At 32.9% G+C, this 18,523-nt stretch overlaps 1 protein-coding gene across 1 annotated transcript in view; it reads right to left on the reverse strand.

The window, feature by feature from the left end:
* GSL8 (glucan synthase-like 8) overlaps positions 1-18,523 on the reverse strand; it is a 56,716-nt gene that overhangs the window by 16,583 nt on the left and 21,610 nt on the right. The window contains exons 11-26 of the mRNA XM_085666465.1: positions 18,434-18,510; positions 18,276-18,363; positions 18,081-18,173; positions 17,360-17,462; positions 17,152-17,275; positions 15,479-15,668; positions 15,329-15,381; positions 14,881-14,941; positions 13,752-13,833; positions 13,218-13,267; positions 6,218-6,304; positions 3,165-3,250; positions 2,651-2,678; positions 1,367-1,464; positions 910-991; positions 639-805 (exon numbers count right to left, since the gene is read on the reverse strand). Of these exons, the coding sequence (XP_085522591.1) occupies positions 639-805; positions 910-991; positions 1,367-1,464; positions 2,651-2,678; positions 3,165-3,250; positions 6,218-6,304; positions 13,218-13,267; positions 13,752-13,833; positions 14,881-14,941; positions 15,329-15,381; positions 15,479-15,668; positions 17,152-17,275; positions 17,360-17,462; positions 18,081-18,173; positions 18,276-18,363; positions 18,434-18,510 (1,469 nt within the window). The remainder of the gene's footprint in view (positions 1-638; positions 806-909; positions 992-1,366; positions 1,465-2,650; positions 2,679-3,164; positions 3,251-6,217; positions 6,305-13,217; positions 13,268-13,751; positions 13,834-14,880; positions 14,942-15,328; positions 15,382-15,478; positions 15,669-17,151; positions 17,276-17,359; positions 17,463-18,080; positions 18,174-18,275; positions 18,364-18,433; positions 18,511-18,523) is intronic.

Consider the following 18,523-nt stretch of genomic DNA (forward strand, 5'->3'; position numbering starts at 1 on the left):
AAAATTTGGAAGTTGACATAGTGTTAGATCAGACAAAAAAAACCTAATCACAAAATTTGATGCCTGAATCCCATCTTCTATCGCAAATTAAGGTAACTTAACGTAGTGTTAGATCAGATAAATAATTAATCCATAATGCCCTGGAATTTAAGTCTAAAAAGTTAATCATTTTTGTCATAATTGCAGATTTAACTCAGCAGTTGTTGCCACAAAATTAAAAAAAAAAATCATTGTCTTAGTAGACTACCAACTTCAATTTCAATCCTTTTATAGGTTTCTTTAGCTTTTGTTGATGCGTTTGTTTTTGGCCATGCGTAATGTATATATTTTTCTTTTTCTTTTGATAAATATAAGTATGCTGTAGACAATTAATGCTATCTCGATTATTCTGGATTGAGAAATTCAAGTATATTTCTCCAGTCTGTTTCCCTCTAGCATTTCAAAACATACTCCTCATGTGGATACCATTTATAATTGCATGGACTGCATCTAAACCTCCTCTTTCACAACAGGACAAAGTTCCCAAATGTTGTCAGAATATTCCAGTTGGAATAAGATTCCCCATTTTATGATCAAAAGGTTTAAATATTTCAAATAGAATAGTGAAAATTTCAGAGAATGAATAATGAAATTCATACCAAAGTCTTCCTTCATTGTCATTGCCAACTAATGAATATAATATTTTTTCAACACTGTAATAGCATTCCTTCACTGCATAGGCCATGTATTCATCCTTACTTATCCTGTTCCACAAATCTGCCTGAGTATCTTTGCAGTCTAGAGCCAAGTCAATCGCCAACAAGATCTGAACATGAAGAGATTAACTCAAATCAATACATGGAATCGTGGTAAACTATACAAGCCTTCATTATCCATTACAAGTAATTCATATTCCATACGAAGTTCTACCTTACTGCTAAGAAGAAACAGAGGCCATTGAACTAGTCTCAGACTTCCTGCATTACTAGGTATAGAAAGCAGGTCCATTTCTCTGTAATAGTAAAAAATAAACAAATAAGCCACCTATAACTGGCTACACAAGATTTTGGAACCCAAAGATACAGAGCAAGCCTGCTTATATCACAATTTTTGACAAACAAAAAGGTATTTTATCAGAGATAAAAAAAGAAACAATACGAGCCCATAAAGTCATTGAAAAAACAATGATCACTTGAACTCCATTCCATGTAATTGAATAGAAAAAAGAGCAAAGGATTTTAGTACAAGGGTGCCAATATAATTGTGAATTAAATCCTTACACTATAATTCCCCGTTACTTATTAACTAACTGATTGTATTAACTTCAATATGCAGTTTATCTTCGTTACACTACACACCGTCAAGCATCTAGTTTCCTTTGACTAACCTATTACTAATAAAATCTTCCTCACGCAGACTTTTTATTATCTCATTCCAAAATGGAGCAAACATGGCAGCATATGCTTTGTTCATATCTTGAGAATCCTGCACCAAATCAACCACATTCATTAGCCAAACTGAATGTCAAAAATTCCAAGAGATAGAAATACATAGAAATAAAACAAAATTAATTAAAATATTCAAACAATATTATTCAGATAGCTTAATATTCCTCTCTTAAGTTCCCATATTTATATTATAGTAGTTGTTCTCAGATACAATGATTAGAGAGAATAGTAAAAAACAATAAAGTCACATCTAGAGTCTTAGGTACACACAAAACAAAATTTTAATAAAGCTTATTTAAGGCCTATTCAAATACTCCCTTTCAAGTTGGAGCTTACAAATTGTATTTACTTGGCTTCGAACAAAAACTATCAATCCAATGTCCTGTCAAGGGTTCTTTTAACACATCTCCAAGTTAATCATTGAATCCAACAAGCTCAAAACAAATTTCCTTGCACAACAACTTCACCCGAATAAAATGACAACCGATAACTGTGTTGGGTCCTTTCATGGAACACGAGATTGGAAGCAATATAGAGTAGTGTTATCGATATTGGATAACAGAAAATATATGAGCTGAATCACACCCGTCTCTTTTAGGATAAAAAACCTATTTCACCTGACTACTTTAATACTCAAGAAGTATTTGAGACTTCAAAGATCTTTGGGCTGAAAATGATAACACAAGTGTTCCTTTGGTTGAGATATTATAGCAATATCATTCTCTTTAATGACTATATCAACATATATATCATTCTCTTTAATGACTATATCAACATATACACCAGTGTCTAATAAGAGAAAGTGATGATGGAATAGGAGGATTTTGTTTGGGATTTGGGCTGTTAAGAGTAGGAGAAACAAAGGATAATAACTACTTGTATTGGAAGAACTTGTTAAGTGGAATGAATTGGACAAACATAGGGAAGAACAGAGTGTACTAAAGATATGTTGTACTTCTTGGATTCAGGAGAATAACAACAACTCAATAAGACACACTTGGCAGCTTGAACATATCATGGACAAAACATACATAACCATAACCAAACACATGCAGAGATATATGAAAGAAGGTTCAACTGGAATGAGAAGAATACAATATTCTATTTAAAAGAAAACAAACAATTAGGACAACATAGCCCCAATGAGGGACAAGTATAGTGGCATCAAAAAATAACGTAAGAGCAATATCAACCAAGTGTCTATTCTAACAAAACCATAATACCTGGGTTGATTGTCCACTCAAGGGAATCCTGAAAAAAAGAACATAAACAACCAAGGAATAAGACATCCTATGTCAGAAATAATTGTAATAATTAATGTTAGAAATAGTTGTATCATCCAAAAGAATAGACAGAAAACAGTTTAATTTTATGTTTTCCTCTTGTACAACTAAAACATATTTATTATTTTATTTATATAATTGTTAGGTGTGCTAAGTGCCCTCCCTCAGACAATTTAAAGTAATGCCACTTTCTAGTTTGTACGCTTTCAAATCTCCCCTTGCAGAATTGTCCTTGAACAAAAAATATATAGCCCCAAACAATAGTAAAATACCAAAGATGCTTTTACTAGAAATACTTAGCACCTAAACAGTGTTCAAATAAGAAAGACAAATCAGATTCCCTAACAACTAAATTATACAACCCACCAGATCTATATTACCAAGCCAACAAGTACATTAAGAATAGATACAGAGTTAAGATAATCATATCTACTAGCTTACATAGAAAACCCACCTTTTTATTTGTGGTGACACCAAATTTTTTACAAAGGCCCCGGGGAAACTTTCAAAACGCTTATGCACCATTTCAATTGAACGAATCTGCAATAAGTCATTAATAAGAAATGTTTTCAGTAAGAAGAGAAAATCCATGAATAAAAATAACTTCAATATTCATATTAATTTTAATTTCCTAAAAGAATAAAAAAAAATACCTCCTTAGAAAAAAGATGTAGAGTATAACAAATCCTTAAAAAGGAAAAGCAAAAGATAACACAGGTCATCTAAAATTTTCTTCTAATCAAAGTTTCACCTACTAACTGAGTACATCTCTCAATTCTTCACTATCTCTAGCATATAAAAGAAGTAAGCATGTGTATTTGAACCAAGGAAGCAAAGGCAAGGTAACTTTCTGTTTTGGGTCTTCATGAAGCCAAAGCTTGCATTGTATGTCGTATAAATTTAAGTTCAAGTCCAATTTAGAATAGAGGTCATCAGAAGCTAACATGCAGGCAAACCTTTTACTAAGAATTAAAATAGAAGCTATCACCTAAAAAGGAAAGTTTTGATGAAGAAGGCAAAATCAAATTAAAAGTTTACAAACACGTTCGAAAATATGTTTACACTAAGATTATTTTTAATAGAGTATGAATTGCAAGGATTTTCATGTAACCAAACACAATAAATCATAATTTATTACATAAAAAGTACTCCAAGATTTTATGTATAAAAGGACTACATTGTTTAATAATTTATTACCTAGTGAAATAATCAATTCCATCATAACTAACTTTTTCTATACAAAGGAGTTCTCTCTTCCATTTCATAACATATTGGCAAACACAATTATAAGTTCAAAATTGCGAACACACTCAAACAAGAGATTGAAACGAAACATATCCCTGAGTCAAGACCTATTAAGCAATCAATCAAAAGGTTTGAAACATTTACAACTTTTCTTCAAGTAAAAAATTGCAAGTAGTTACTTTTTGTCTAAATCCTTTTATTTCATCATTTGATCAGGGAATATTTTTCCATTGCATGTCTTTAGAAGGAACTTGTGTATAATATGGACCAAACTCAAAAATGGATGCATAAACATACACAAAGTAATAATTAAGATCAAGATAGAAAACACCAATACCCATTTTAAGGATGATGGTATCCCATGTAGACACATTTAAACAATCAAAGAGAAAGTATATCTGAACCACGTGTGAGGTCATGTACCAAACTGCATTGAGGGAAATAAGGAAAAAGACCAAAGTAGGGTACCCCTTCATGAAAGATGGCAACTAATTGATGAGATAACATGTTGTAAAGATAGCATCCCCAGAAATAGTGAGTAAGATGATTTGTGAAGAAGTGTATGAGAAGTTTCAAGAAGAGCCTTGTTCAACTACATTTGGTTGAGAATTATGAGGACATGATGTTTGATGAAGAATACCATTGGATGCCATAAATTGTTGCTATTGTTTAGATATCTAAGGACATACCATTGTTTACCAAAGCATACCCACCAAAGTAGTTACTAGTTGATTGGTGTGTCTCACACCATTTGCTAGTGTTCATATGTTGTAAGAGTCATACAAAGGTAGATCAGCCAGTAGCATAGGAGCAACAATTGGCTGAATAATAGATGTCTAGGCAATATTGGGTGATCAAAGGAGGTTTTCCATGCAATTTCAAATGCCATGTGAAAAAGCAATCGGCTAATAGACAGCAAATTGAAAAAACAATCAGGGACCAAAAAAAGCCAACCGTCAAAGATAAGAGCGGTTTGACGGTACTAATGGCACAAATTTGTGTAGTTGAACCATTTTGATCAAGGGGAAATTGGTAGTGGTAGCAAGGAGCGGAAAAGAGAACGATTACAAAATATATTATCTATGTGTCCAATGTGTTGACAATGTTTACATTTTGAAGTGATTGTAGAATTACATGTGTGAAACAATCCAAAGTTACTACTTTGGGATAAAAAGGCAATATTTTACCCTACAATTGAAGCATGTGTCCTTGTGTTCATTTTTAAATAAATACAGAGGAGCATATATGACACAAAAGTCAATTGTAGACTTTACTAGTGATCCCAAATTCAAATCAAAGGTAGTAGCATACTCTTCCAACATGTCATACAAGCCCAAGGCCATAAAAACAGTGGTGTCGTTCTCAAGTTCCTTCTTTACAACTACAGATGGTGGAAGGAGATAACTAAAATCATGTAAGGTAACATGAAATCAATAAAGATAAGAACGCATAAACCCCTCAAAATGTCATGGAGCAAAAACAGTCAAGAGATTCAGACACACTATGAAGGCAAGGGCCCCACTCCAACAAACTGACACACATGCTTCATGGATAAGGAATATAGGTTTGAGTGCGGTGTGAATACCCTACATAATTGAGCATCAAAGTTTATCCATTGTTCAGATTGTGCTATAGGAAAAGATTTCAGATTCCAAGTTCAATAGTTAGATCTATTCATCTTCTCAATACTAACAATCTGATTTAGAAAATATTTGTAAAATTTGTTTCAGATGGTGTAGTACAGAATGACACTTTTTTTCTGTTTAAATAGAGAGACAAAGTAATAAAATAATCCAAGGAAAGATAAAATTAGATTGGACCACAAAATGAACTCCAAGGAATCGCGACCTAGGCACAAAGGAGGCAACCTAACACAGTTAGTCAGCCGTTAAGCCTTTCATTGCATGTGCCACCCTCGCCGATCAGAAATATAAGAGCATGTGGATGGGTAGTTCCCGTCACTGATTGGAGGGTAGGTTCCCATCACCAATCGAGGGGATGGATAGAAATAGACAGGATGATCCCAACCCTATGTTTGTTGGAGCAAACTGTAGTTGACAGGATGATCCCAACCCGATGCGAACCTGACATAATTAGGTCTTTACCTACTTTCTAAGAATATGGCTTGAGTGCATAGTATACAAATACAATAGTTAAAGATCCAAAGCTACAAATCCTTTTCATGCTTGTTCCAAACACCTTGAAAGAACGAAACAAAATGAGATCAATCCTGAAAATGATATCAATTTGAAACTCAAATACCTCGCCTAGCCGAGCCCGTGCACCAATCACACCACCAACAATTGCTGACATGACAGTGTAAAAAATGAGAATATCCATGAGATAAATCTGTAGAACGAGAATGCATTAGCAAGGTAAATCATAGCCAAGTATGCATGAAAACAGAAAGTAAAAAATTAAAGAAAAATCGTAGTTGTTAGCTCCTAAGATCACGATCTTCAGAGGAGATCATTCAGACAACAAAGCATCATGTATATAGGCTACTTGGAATAATAAACATCAGAGAAACTTTCATCTCCTAAAAAGTTCCAATTTATCAACATTTTATTATGAGATAAAAGGGCACCAGAGAATAAGAATCCTCTCAGTCAAGAACTAAGGAGAAAAAGTTTACTGATGTAGTTAGAGTATTGATGAGTTAGTTAGTTTGTTAGACAGCTTAGTCAGAAATAAAAAGGGGAAGAAGTATATAAGAGATGCAGATTAGTTAATTTTAATTAATAATCTATGAAATTTAAATTTTATTACAAAGGTACATGTTCAATCAAATGATCTTTTTTATAATTTATTAGTCTTCTCTAAGGCTACATTTGGTTTCAGCAACAGAAAGTCAACATGCGAAGAAGTGCACTGATTTCACTAATAACGAGGAACAAAATTACAGAAATCGAAAAGTAATTGTGCTGCAGACTTTCCTCGCTCCTATGCGAAGAAAGTGAGGAAAGTTGTTTTTTATCATCTTATATTAACATTTTGACTTATAACATAAACTAATAATCTATTGAAAATTTAATCAATTAAAAAGATATAATCTATAATAATACATTTATTCTTTTATTATAATATAATAACTAAAGCAAAAGTTTTATATTATTTTTTATTTGAATTGTAATATATATAAATATATATATATATATATATATACACACACACACACACACATGGTTATCAAACTCGCAAGTTAACTTGTTTACTCAGACGAGTTTACATTTCTATACACCGCTTTCGAGTTAACTCGGAAGCAAACTCGCGCTTGGTGTAAACTCAGTAGAATCGGGAGTGAACTCGGTTCACTGAGAGTTTGCAATCGAGTTGGCGAGTTTAAAGGAGAAAATTTTTGAACCTAATACGATATCAACAATAGTCGTTTGGTGTGTGAAACTGGAAAAGAAAAGAAAAACTAGTTGTGATTAGATTAGGGTTTCAACACACATTTGTCTCCTCATTGTGTCACCATCGCTCTCGCCGCTCATTGCACCACTGCTTGCCAACTGCGTTGTCGCTCGTCGCACAGTCATTCGTGTCGCCGGTCTCCATTTTCATTCTTCTCCAACTAAGTGCCAGGTCTTGTTTTCTATTCCAGAAAGGTGGGTCTTTTTCTTGTCAGTTGTTGCACCACACTCTTTTGGAGAAAGGGATTAAGGGTTTTAATTTGTTAGGTGGTGTGCTACAGCTTTTAGGAAAGGTAATATATATTATATTATATATTAGATTTTTTAATTAATTAGGACTTTTAATTTCTTTTTTTAATTAAGAATTAGGGATTACTTTTAGTTATTTAATAATTGTATAATATGTTTTTTAATGTCGTAATTCAAAACTGAAATTAGCAATCAATTTAAAGTACATCTAGGAATGAATCAAATTTAAATTTAATTGAGAGCATTCTATGTGTATTCCATTTCTTACAAATAGAAGTAAAAATGCTACTAAAGTAGTTAAATATCTAGAGTACTTTGTATTGAACTTGTATTTGTATGAACTTATTTTCTTTAACTATTTTGCTTAATTATTTTATTGTAATATTTGATTTAATATGATATTTAAAATTTTTTTATAGAAAGTAAACTCTTGAGTTTATGAGTTAACTCTATGAGTCGAGTTTACTCAGCTGTCACGAGTCTACGTAAACTCTCGAGTCGGGTTTATGTATATATATTTCATTTTTATCTATTAAAATATGTTTTTAATCTATTAAATTTATCGCATCATTCACTAGCTTGCATAAACTTTCATCTCAAATCTCCTCACTTATCACCATCTTTCTCTTAATCCAAACACCCTTATATTCACCTCCTTTTCCCCTCAAATCTACTCTTAATAACGAATTTAAATAAATACTAATTTCTTATTTTTATCAATTAAAATATGTTTTTAATCTATCAAATTTATCACATCATTTACTAGCTTTCATAAACCTTCATCTCAAATCTCCTCACTTATCACCATCTTTCTCTTAATCCAAACACCCTCATATTCACCTCATTTTCCATTCAAATCTACTCAAATTCACTCTCCCAAATCTATCCCTCCATCCAAACAATGCCTTAGTCTTGAATATATGATACAATTTCAGATTCAGTTATAGTAGATTCAATTATTGTAATGATATTAGGTGGTTATGTTGGTTTTAATTGTTGTTTATTTTAGTCTTTATAATCATTCTTTCAAAGTCTCTTCATAAGACTCATTTGTGTATATTCACAAGTGTTGAATAAACCAGTTCTTCAGTTTATTTCCCCATGTTTATCAGAAGCAAATTACTAATCCATGATGGGTAATCCTATTTACTACCCATCTGCTTACCCATTCTTTTCACATTCCCAATCCGACAAACTTGATGACTTCAATTACCTCCATTGGAAGTAGCATATTGAACCTGTTATTAAATCCCATAAACTTCACTTTGTTGTCAATTTGTTATACCTCTAAGATTTCTCTCTGAAGAAAATAGTGAAACTAGCACTAGAAATATAACCTAAGAAGAATAGGAGGTTCAAGATCCACTCTTACTTCCATGGCTTCAAACCACATTATCCATGAATATTTTGACTCAAGTCATTGGTGGTGTTCACTCTTACCAGTTTGGGAGCAAATACATGATCATTTTTTTCACTCAAATGAAGGCATGTTCATCTCAATTACACACTGATGTACGTGCTAGAATCTTCACAACAAAACTATGAATGAAATATTCAGTAAAATGCAGTCTATTGTAGATAACGTTACTAGAATTGGTTGTCCAGTCAAGCTTGATGAACATGTTGATGCCATCCATGAAGGTCTTCCGCTTGGATATGTTACTATGATTTCCATTTTCGAAAGCAAATTTGAGACATCTCCAATCATTGAGGCTCTCCTTGTATATGAATCCCGGACAACTTGTCACCAACAGAAGTTTCTTCCACCTTCAACTCACTATTCACAACCACCTTCCAATTTTGCATCTTCCAAATTGTTTGGTTATGGCAATTCCTTTAAAGCATGCTCAAATCATGGTGGTAGACATATTAGAGGCCGTGGTTCAGGAGTTATGCAAATTTTCTGTCAAATTTGTCTCAAATATGGTCATACAGCCAATGTATGTCTCTATCGGGGTGCCTCCACTTTTCAACCCCCTAATTCTCTTGGTCTTTATGCCCAACCACCAATTAGCCTTTGCCCTTTTCCATCCCTCAATCTGTTTAGTCAAAGTCCCATGCTTGGATTAATTCATCCACAAAACCCTTAGTTGATGTTCCCAATGCTATGCTTGCCAATTCAACCCTTAAACCATGCTCCTCTAGTTGGATACCTGAGTCTAGGGCTTCGTTTTATGTGAGACTAGAGACTCTCCAAATATTCAGCATTACATCTGACGAGCCTAAAAAAATTTATGTTGGCAATGGTGAAGGTTTGCCTATACTTGATTTCTCCTTACATGAATTTCTGCTAGTTCCCTTCAAAATAAATTAGTCTGTGATAATAAAGTTTACTTTGAATTATATCCTCACTTTTATGTTGTTAATCTAAGGCCACCAATCAAGTTCTTGTTAAGGGCTTTGTTGGTTCCAATGGGCGCAATTCCTTTTTGCTTTTTCGCTTTCTACACCCTCATCTCCTGTTATGTTCAAGACTCATCAATTTCATACTACGACTAGTTCATTTGTTCCTACAACTAGTATTGTTTCTCCATCCTCTATTGTTTCTAATTTGTGGCATGATAGGTAAAGCCACCCCAATGTAAACGTTTTAAAACTTATTCAGAACAAATGTAATGTTTCCACTTCCAATAAAGTTGTCGATTCTTTTTCATCTTGTGTCGAAAAATCTCATAGGTTACTTCTTCTTTACCAGAAACAATTTATGATTCTCCTTGATAATTAATGTTCAGTGAACTTTGGAGTCATCTTTGGGGTGCTTCACATGTTCCATCCTCTCACGGTTATTTGTATTAGGTGTTTTGTTGATGCTTTTTCACAACTCACTTGGTTGTCAAACTAAAATCTGAACCCTTCAATGTACTTCAGTGTATTAAAGCTACGGTTGAACTTCAATGCAATACTAAGTTTAAAACTATTCAAACTAATTGGGGAGGTCAACTTCGGTCATTCACATATTTTCTTACTACTAATGGTATTCTTCCCAATATTATTGGTTTTCATACTCATCATCAAAATGATGTTGATTGAAAACATAGGCACATCACCTAATTGGGTTTAACTTAATTGCATCATGCTTCTCTCCTTTTAAAGTTTTGGGATTTTGCCTTCCAAACAGCATTTTACTTAATTAACATGTTACTTGTGCCTTATTACAGTTTCGGGTCCCTTTCATTTTCTCCACCATAAAACCATCACTAACTCGATTTTTCAATCCCATGAGTGTGCTTCTAGGTTATTTCCCTTCCACAAAGGATATTTAAGTCTTTCTCTGTCTACTCGACTTTACACCTCTAAGAATGTAAATTTTAATACCCTTATTTTGATCCATTCTCTCAGCTTGCTATCCTCGAGTCTAATCTCAATAGATATTTCACTCTCACACCACATTTGTTTTATCCCCTCTTTGATCTTAGCGTACGATTCCGGAAATTGTTCCCCTCGTGTCTGCTCCTGTCTCTAAGCCAATAAATACTCAATCCATGCAAACCCGATTCAAAACATAATGGTCATTATTGCTACTAACTCATATTGAACCTTTATTTCTCTCATAGGCTCTCAAGAATCAACATTGGGGTTGTTGTTGTTATGCGGCAAGAGTATGATGCACTTCTTCATATTAGCACTTTAACAAATAGTTGGGATTTGTTTCATTTGAATTGTTGCAAGTCCCACATCGACTAGAAATAAGACCAACTCACAATATATGTGGGTGTAAACCACACCTTACAAGCCGGTTTTGCGGGGTTCAATTAGGCTTAAAATCCACTTCTTATCATGGTATCAAGACTATGAGTTAAAGCCTATCCTGGTGGGATTAGTCGTTTGTTTGGCCTATTGCGCCACCCGTTATCAGGAATTTGCAGTTTGTTGGATCGATTGTTTCACCCGTTATTGGACCGCTATCAGACCACCCATTAATGTCTAGTCCCACGCACGACATGTGTATGCCTCAGCGTGAGTGGGGGTGTTGAAAGTTCCACATCGATTAGAAATAAGGTCAATTCACAATAAATAAGTAGATGCAAACCTCACCTTACAAGCCAGTTTTGCAGAGTTGAATTAAGCTTAACGACTTACTTCTTAACATGGATGTTAACAATGCCTTTTCGAATAGGAGTGTGGATGAAATTATTTATATGTTACAGCCTCCCAGATTTGAATCTGCAGACAAAACTCTGGTTTATTGACTCAATAAAGGCATCTATGGTCTTAAACAAGTTTCGAGGCAATGGTTTTTACAAGCTTCAAACTGCCCTCTTGAAACTCGGCTTTTCTCCCAGCAAAGCAGATCCATCTCTATTTGTTTATATACATCTTCAAACTGCCCTCTTCAAACTTACATTTTTTACATCTTAGTTTGTGTTGATGACATTATCATCATAGGTTCATATGCTCCTCTCCTCCATCAAATTACTCGTAGTTTACATTCTCACTTCTCTCTCAAGAAAATGGGCAATTTTGAGTATTTTTCAGGCATTGAATCAATCTTACAAGTCTTTGATGCTGACTTGAAGGAAGTACATACGAGATCTTCCCAATAAAACCAAAATAGTTGAAGCTCATTATGTTTCTTCTCTTATGGTGTCCTCAAGTAAACAGTCTAAAAATGGATTTGATACCTCTTTTGATCCCACTCTATCGATCAATTCTTGGAGCATTGCAGTATGGTACTCTCACTTGCCGTATATTAGTGTTATATTTTAGTCAGTTCTTGTTTACAATCTTCTGGTGAAATTTATGCACGCAGGCATTCTTCAAAGAATTATTTATTTCTTATTCCACTCTTCTAATGCTTTGTGATAACCAAAGTGCAGTTCCATAGCTCATAAACACGTTTTTTACTCTAGAACAAAGCATACAACAATTGATGTCTTTTTGTGTTCAAGATCAGGTGTTGTCTAAAAACCTTGTTCAACATCTTTATTAACATCACACACTGAATCATATGTTTCAGTGACTTATTTACACGTCAGTAACTGACAGCTGTTATACTTGACAGCTGGACAAGAAAATAAAAGAGATATACTACAATAGCCTCCAGCTGTACAATACAAAATAACTATAGTATACTAACATTTATTTCAGTCTTTATATTCGGCTCTGTATTTGGGTTGTGCATGTCTCTTGTGGAATCCATTCTTTCAGAGTCTCTTAATAAGACTTATATTTCTGTACATTCACAAGTGTTGAATAATCCAGATGTTTCATTTATTTTCTAATGTTTATGTTCACTTCTCCCCTCAAAATATATCTAACTAAACGATTTTAGTTGTGGAAATATTTCATGACACTAACATAATTAAAGAGGAGATTTTCTTTAGACCAGTGAATGTGACTTATGTTGTTTATAGGCTAATAAATGCATCGAAGAGTAGATGGAATTAGTGGGCATCTCATTAATTAGGTTAACAATAAACTATAGGTATAAAAGACAACTAACAACTAATACATCTCAAAGACATGCTTATTATAATTAGTACCAAAAAATGGAGACATTTGTGTCTAATGCAAACATAAAACAATCTCAAAATCAATTATAGCATGATCGAGTACCACTTTGTTCAGATTGACACAAATGAAGAAAAAAGAAAACTCACAGCCACAACAGGCGCCCACAAGCTAACAATAGTAAAGGCATTGTTATTGTCTGCAAATTTTAAAATCATAAATCAGTAAAAAATATATTTCTGAATATTATATTACTTATAATACAAGCAAAGAAATTAACCGAGATAAAATTAACATCAAGGACACTAAGAAAGAATATTTAATAATGAGAAAACACCTTCAACATACATTAAGAAGGATGTCTTCTTTTAGACAGAAGAGGGACGTACAAAAATATCTTCATATTGCAGTTACGTTACCATCTATAATAGCAGAAATTTGCTCTATCACCTAAAAGATTCCAGTTCCACAAACCTTCCATTTCATATTTTAATCAATTAATCTATAATTTAAGAGAATCAAATCAAATTGTAAAGGAAAAAATACATTTAAAAATACATAAAACACTTTGTTGCCAAGGTTCATAGTGATCTTTAGTAAAAAAAAAAATGCTGTACAGAAAAGACCAATGCCTTAAAATTAACCCACTAAACCAAAATCAAATAATAAAATAATATACTTACTCTTTGAGATAAAATCATGCCATGAGTAAGTCAAAGACGGAAGATCAACAATAATATTGGTAGGTTCAACAAGAGGTTTAATCTGTAATATCAGGTAGAAATACATGACAATTAGTAATGACTTTTTTTTATTTTTACACATACAATTTACTATACAAATAAGATGTTATTTACATACTTTATATTCATGAGATTTTACCCCCAATCAAATTAAAAAGGGCATTTCGTTATACGGCCATTGCTGTCAAATATGCCCAGTAACACTATTCACTTTTATTCGACTTTTCAATTATAACCTCATCTCGGTGTCTCTTTCAAAATAGAGTCAAAATCATTTTAGTTTAATCTCCAAATCTCATGGTGAGGCTATACACACACTCATACCTATTCATGTTTTCAATTCTTTTCGTATATACATTATATGGGAAAAAAAACAAAAGTAGAAAACTAGATTTTCTTAAGTTATAAAATGAATTAATAGCATACCCAATAAATGCAAAATGTATTTAATTAAAATATTAGAAAATTAAATTCAGAAAAAAAAAATGTATTTATAGAAAATATTAAATTTAATTTTCACAATATAATAAAGAAGTACAATACATAATAAAAAATCAATCTTATAAAGCTAAATAAATTAAATTAAGAAAAAAACACTTTATTATCATTTCAACGGTTCACTAAATAACATTCATAGTAACACACTTCACCAATTTATGTTTTGTACAAGTTTAACCTTCTTGTCAGTTGTATTTTATAATTTATTTATTTTAAGTTTTCGAATTTTTTAAGAATATAAAGAAAAGTCAAAATCAAGTGAAGTAAAAAGAAAAAAATGAATTAATTTCCCTCTACAGTTTTCTCTGCTCCTGATATTGGTATTTTATTACCAAAATTACATCAATATCTTTATAATAAATAAAAAATGTATTTTTTCACTGTGAAAAAATAGAATACTTATTTACTAGAAAGGTTATTAAATTTGTCCACTAACAAAATAAGTTTATTGCAATTATCATATATTTGTCTTGTAGTTATGAATAAATTGAGGTTATGTTTATTTTTCATGTGTACAGTCGTACGAAGGAAATGAATTTGAATTCGAAAATAGTAGAAACAAATGCCATGCCTGGAGAAAGTAAGCAAAGGTGAATTTGCAGGCAAGTACCACCAACCAAAACGCCACATACCTGCGCACTTAAAACAGACGTGTTAAATAACAATTGAAATATCAATAGCACAGAAGCAGCACTGCTGACAACATAAAAGGTGACACACGTACCATAAATAACAATTGAGGAAATTCTGAATAAAAACTTCGTATTCTGTAAAATTATACATGTATTCTACACAGTATTTATAGATAAACAGATAGAGCAACTATGTTCTAAATAACCCTAACTCAACTAGTGGCAAATTGACAAGCTTCAAGAGCAGTTCACATGTTCTTTTAGAAAGATTTTTTGAAGGCTCAATGCATTGAAGTAAAAACCCAGCAACAAACAATTAAATAGGTATCTCTTCATATTAGTAACTGTTTTTCACAACAAGATTCCATTTTCAGCAAGAAAACCTACCTGCAGTAATCACTTATTCCTTCATAAAGACCACGTCCAACATAATATCGTTCCTGAATTATGTCATCAAAAAGGTGTCAATACCAAGTCATAACATAACAGAAATAACTCAAAATAAATAAGTCAAAAGTAAATAGTAAAATAACCCACTTGATAAATCCACTTAAAAAACTGAAAGAATGATTGATCAGACATTTCCGAAAGCTTATGACAAGCTGGAAATTTGAGCAACAGTGCAAAGCATAGTCGTAATGCGGCATAAACACCAAGAACAAGAAGGTATATCCGGAAATAGAATGAATTATCAGAGTTCCGACTATTTCTCTCCTGCAAAACTTTCCTGCAATTAAGAAAAATTATGACCAATATTAACATAGCTGAGATGTACTCCAAATTACCAGGTTTTTTATATGTGGTTGATATAGCCACCTACGTGCGGAGGCAGGACAGGAAACAGACTCATTGCTCCAGATGGTCTGAGAGCAAATTTGGTAAGGCAGCCACATCAGGGCATAGTGGTTCATGCAGTTACATCATGCAATTTTGGTGAACTAGTTTACCCAAAGTTAAAATGTTTTGAAGCCAATAGGTTTATCTAAAATTGTATTTCAATCTACTATAAAAATATATGAATACCCCAACATTAGGGCATGATTGTATCTGTCATGCATTACCTGCAGTCCAGAAACTGAAGCTCCCTTTATTCTGTAATACTTCCAATATGTGTCTAACTTGGCCATTACAGTTACATTGGGTTGGATGCGCACTTACATGGTGTTGCTCAAAAAGTAAGAAACAAAGTGTTCAATCTAGTGCAGAAGCTAAATATCTATCTATGCACCTGGCTACATATGTATTTGTGTGGATTAAACAACTTCTTCAAGAGTTGAAATTTTGTGAAAATGAACAGATGAAGTTGTATCGTGACAACTAGGGAGCTCTTAATATTGCATCCAATTTGGTGTTACATGAGAAAACAAAACATATAGAAAATGATTGTAATTTTGTTAGAAAGAAACTACTATCCAAGGATTTTATTACTGAGTTTGTCATCTCTAATGAACAACTTGCAAACATTCTGACTAAATAACTAAGGGGGGCCTAGAATTCAATTTATGTTCCAAGCTTGGTGCATACGATCTATATGTTCCAACTTGAGGGGTAGTGTTAAAATGTAATGTTTTTCATTTATTATTTTTCATGTATGAGAACCCAACTTTAGGGTTAGGGTTTTAGGAAAGTACTTGCCCCTTCTTTGTATCCTATAAATACATCAGTAGAAGTGTAACAGTCTAAGGAAAATATACACTGTTTTGCTTCATCTCATTTATTCAAGTATTATGACCACAAAGTTGTCATTCATAGCCTCTAATCAAGTATTTCAGGCAGTAATAATCCAGTATTTTTTATGATTGAATCCATCAGCTCAAACAATCAACTAGCAGAGATCTTGACAAAGCCACTGAGAGAACCACGCATTAGCTTATTTGTTCCATTCCATGTTTGGTACATTAAATTGTGTTGTGCGTGTGTCTGTGCGTATATGAATTCTGCTGCTGAGTATTATTTAGCACACTCAAGCATGTAAACAAGTTTTTAGTCTTAACAACTGAAATAGTCTGCTTAGTTTGCATTTATATTATATCTTGGTTGTAGTTTGTCAATAAAAAAATGGAATCAGCATAGTCTCATCAAATCAACACATTCATGCAATCACTGCCTCATCAAACCAAAAAAATGCTGAACAGCTAAACCCGTTCATTGCCACAATATAACTCTGTTAATTACATGACAAAATAGTAAAGGGAGAATTATAAACTCACAGGTAAAGATATGTTACAGCAACAGAAGTCAAGCCGCCCCAAAAAAACCTTATAACTAGTCTTGAAACAGCCATCCCCCTTGCAGTCGTGTATGCCCCAAATGTAAGTAACACATCTAAGAAACCTATTCATCATAACATAACAATAATATTTTAAGAAACACTTGCCATTTGAAAAAGTAATAACTGCAGAAACAGAAACATCTTACTTTTGGAAAAATTCATGATTGCAAATGATGGCCCAATGCTAAGTATTGTTTTAAAGGTATCCAAATTGATATGTCCATGATTGAAAGCAATGATAGTCAAAGCCTGCATAAAACAGGAATTAGGCATGACCCAACTAAATCTGTTGTTTGCTAAGTAGAGACTGGAGTGTTCAAGCTAAAACAGTCTTCCAAGCAGCTATTTACACTATCATTGCTTTTATTTAGCAAAGCAGAGATTCCATTCAAATTGACAATAAGAAAATAAGGTAAATATTTGGAACAGCAATTAGCATTGTGATGCAAAAGCATTAGCATCTTTTATTTTAGTCCAAAAAAAATGAACCTCAAAATATTGTGTTAAGCAATACTCATAGAACAAGTACATTATTTCATTTTTTTTTATTTAATTTCTTCACGATAGCAGTCTTTAATCAATAATAGGTGTTGACTAGGTCTATTAAGTCATAATCAAGCCATGTCGTGAGATGTCCAAAATGCGTCAAAGTGTCTACGAAAAAAGAGATAAATAAATAAATAACTTAATTGCAACATGGTTGAGGTGGTGGACATGTGTCGAAAGTTTGTGTTGTATCCTAAAAGTGTTAAACACATCCAAAAAGAATTAGACACATACACACAACCAAAAAGGTGATGATGCTACCTATATCCATAATCAGGGTTCAAACTTCAGAGTAACAACTATGGATGACAAAAAAGGAACCTGAAACATTAGTGCCAAGAAGATCCAAAGTCGATGGAAGCTTCGATACAGGTGAAGAAATGTCCTATGCTCAACAAAACTGCTTTTACCAGTCTGCAAACGACAATTGAACATACAAGAAAAGACATAATATAAACATCATAATTATGAAGAAAAATCAATAAAAATAACAGTTGGAAAAAAGTTATAACTAACCCTTTTTGACCTTTTCGAAAGTGTAGGTTTCCGCAAGAACGGAGAATCTGTTCTCATTGGCCAATTTAATTCAAAACAAGCAGGGGACCTACATATTATTGCAAATTAGAATAAGTCCAACTAAAAGGAAAATCATTTAGCGGTATCAAAGTGGCTACCAAAAGTATTCATTGAAGTCATCATAATTCCTCCATGCTGAATGTGCAGCTTTGCCATTGTTGTTTCTAGCAGCTTCCTGCATAACGTTT

Source organism: Vigna unguiculata, chromosome 9 (genome assembly GCF_037176805.1).
Source record: "Vigna unguiculata cultivar grain cowpea cultivar isolate G323 ecotype 2 chromosome 9, ASM3717680v1, whole genome shotgun sequence".
NCBI lineage: Eukaryota > Viridiplantae > Streptophyta > Magnoliopsida > Fabales > Fabaceae > Vigna > Vigna unguiculata.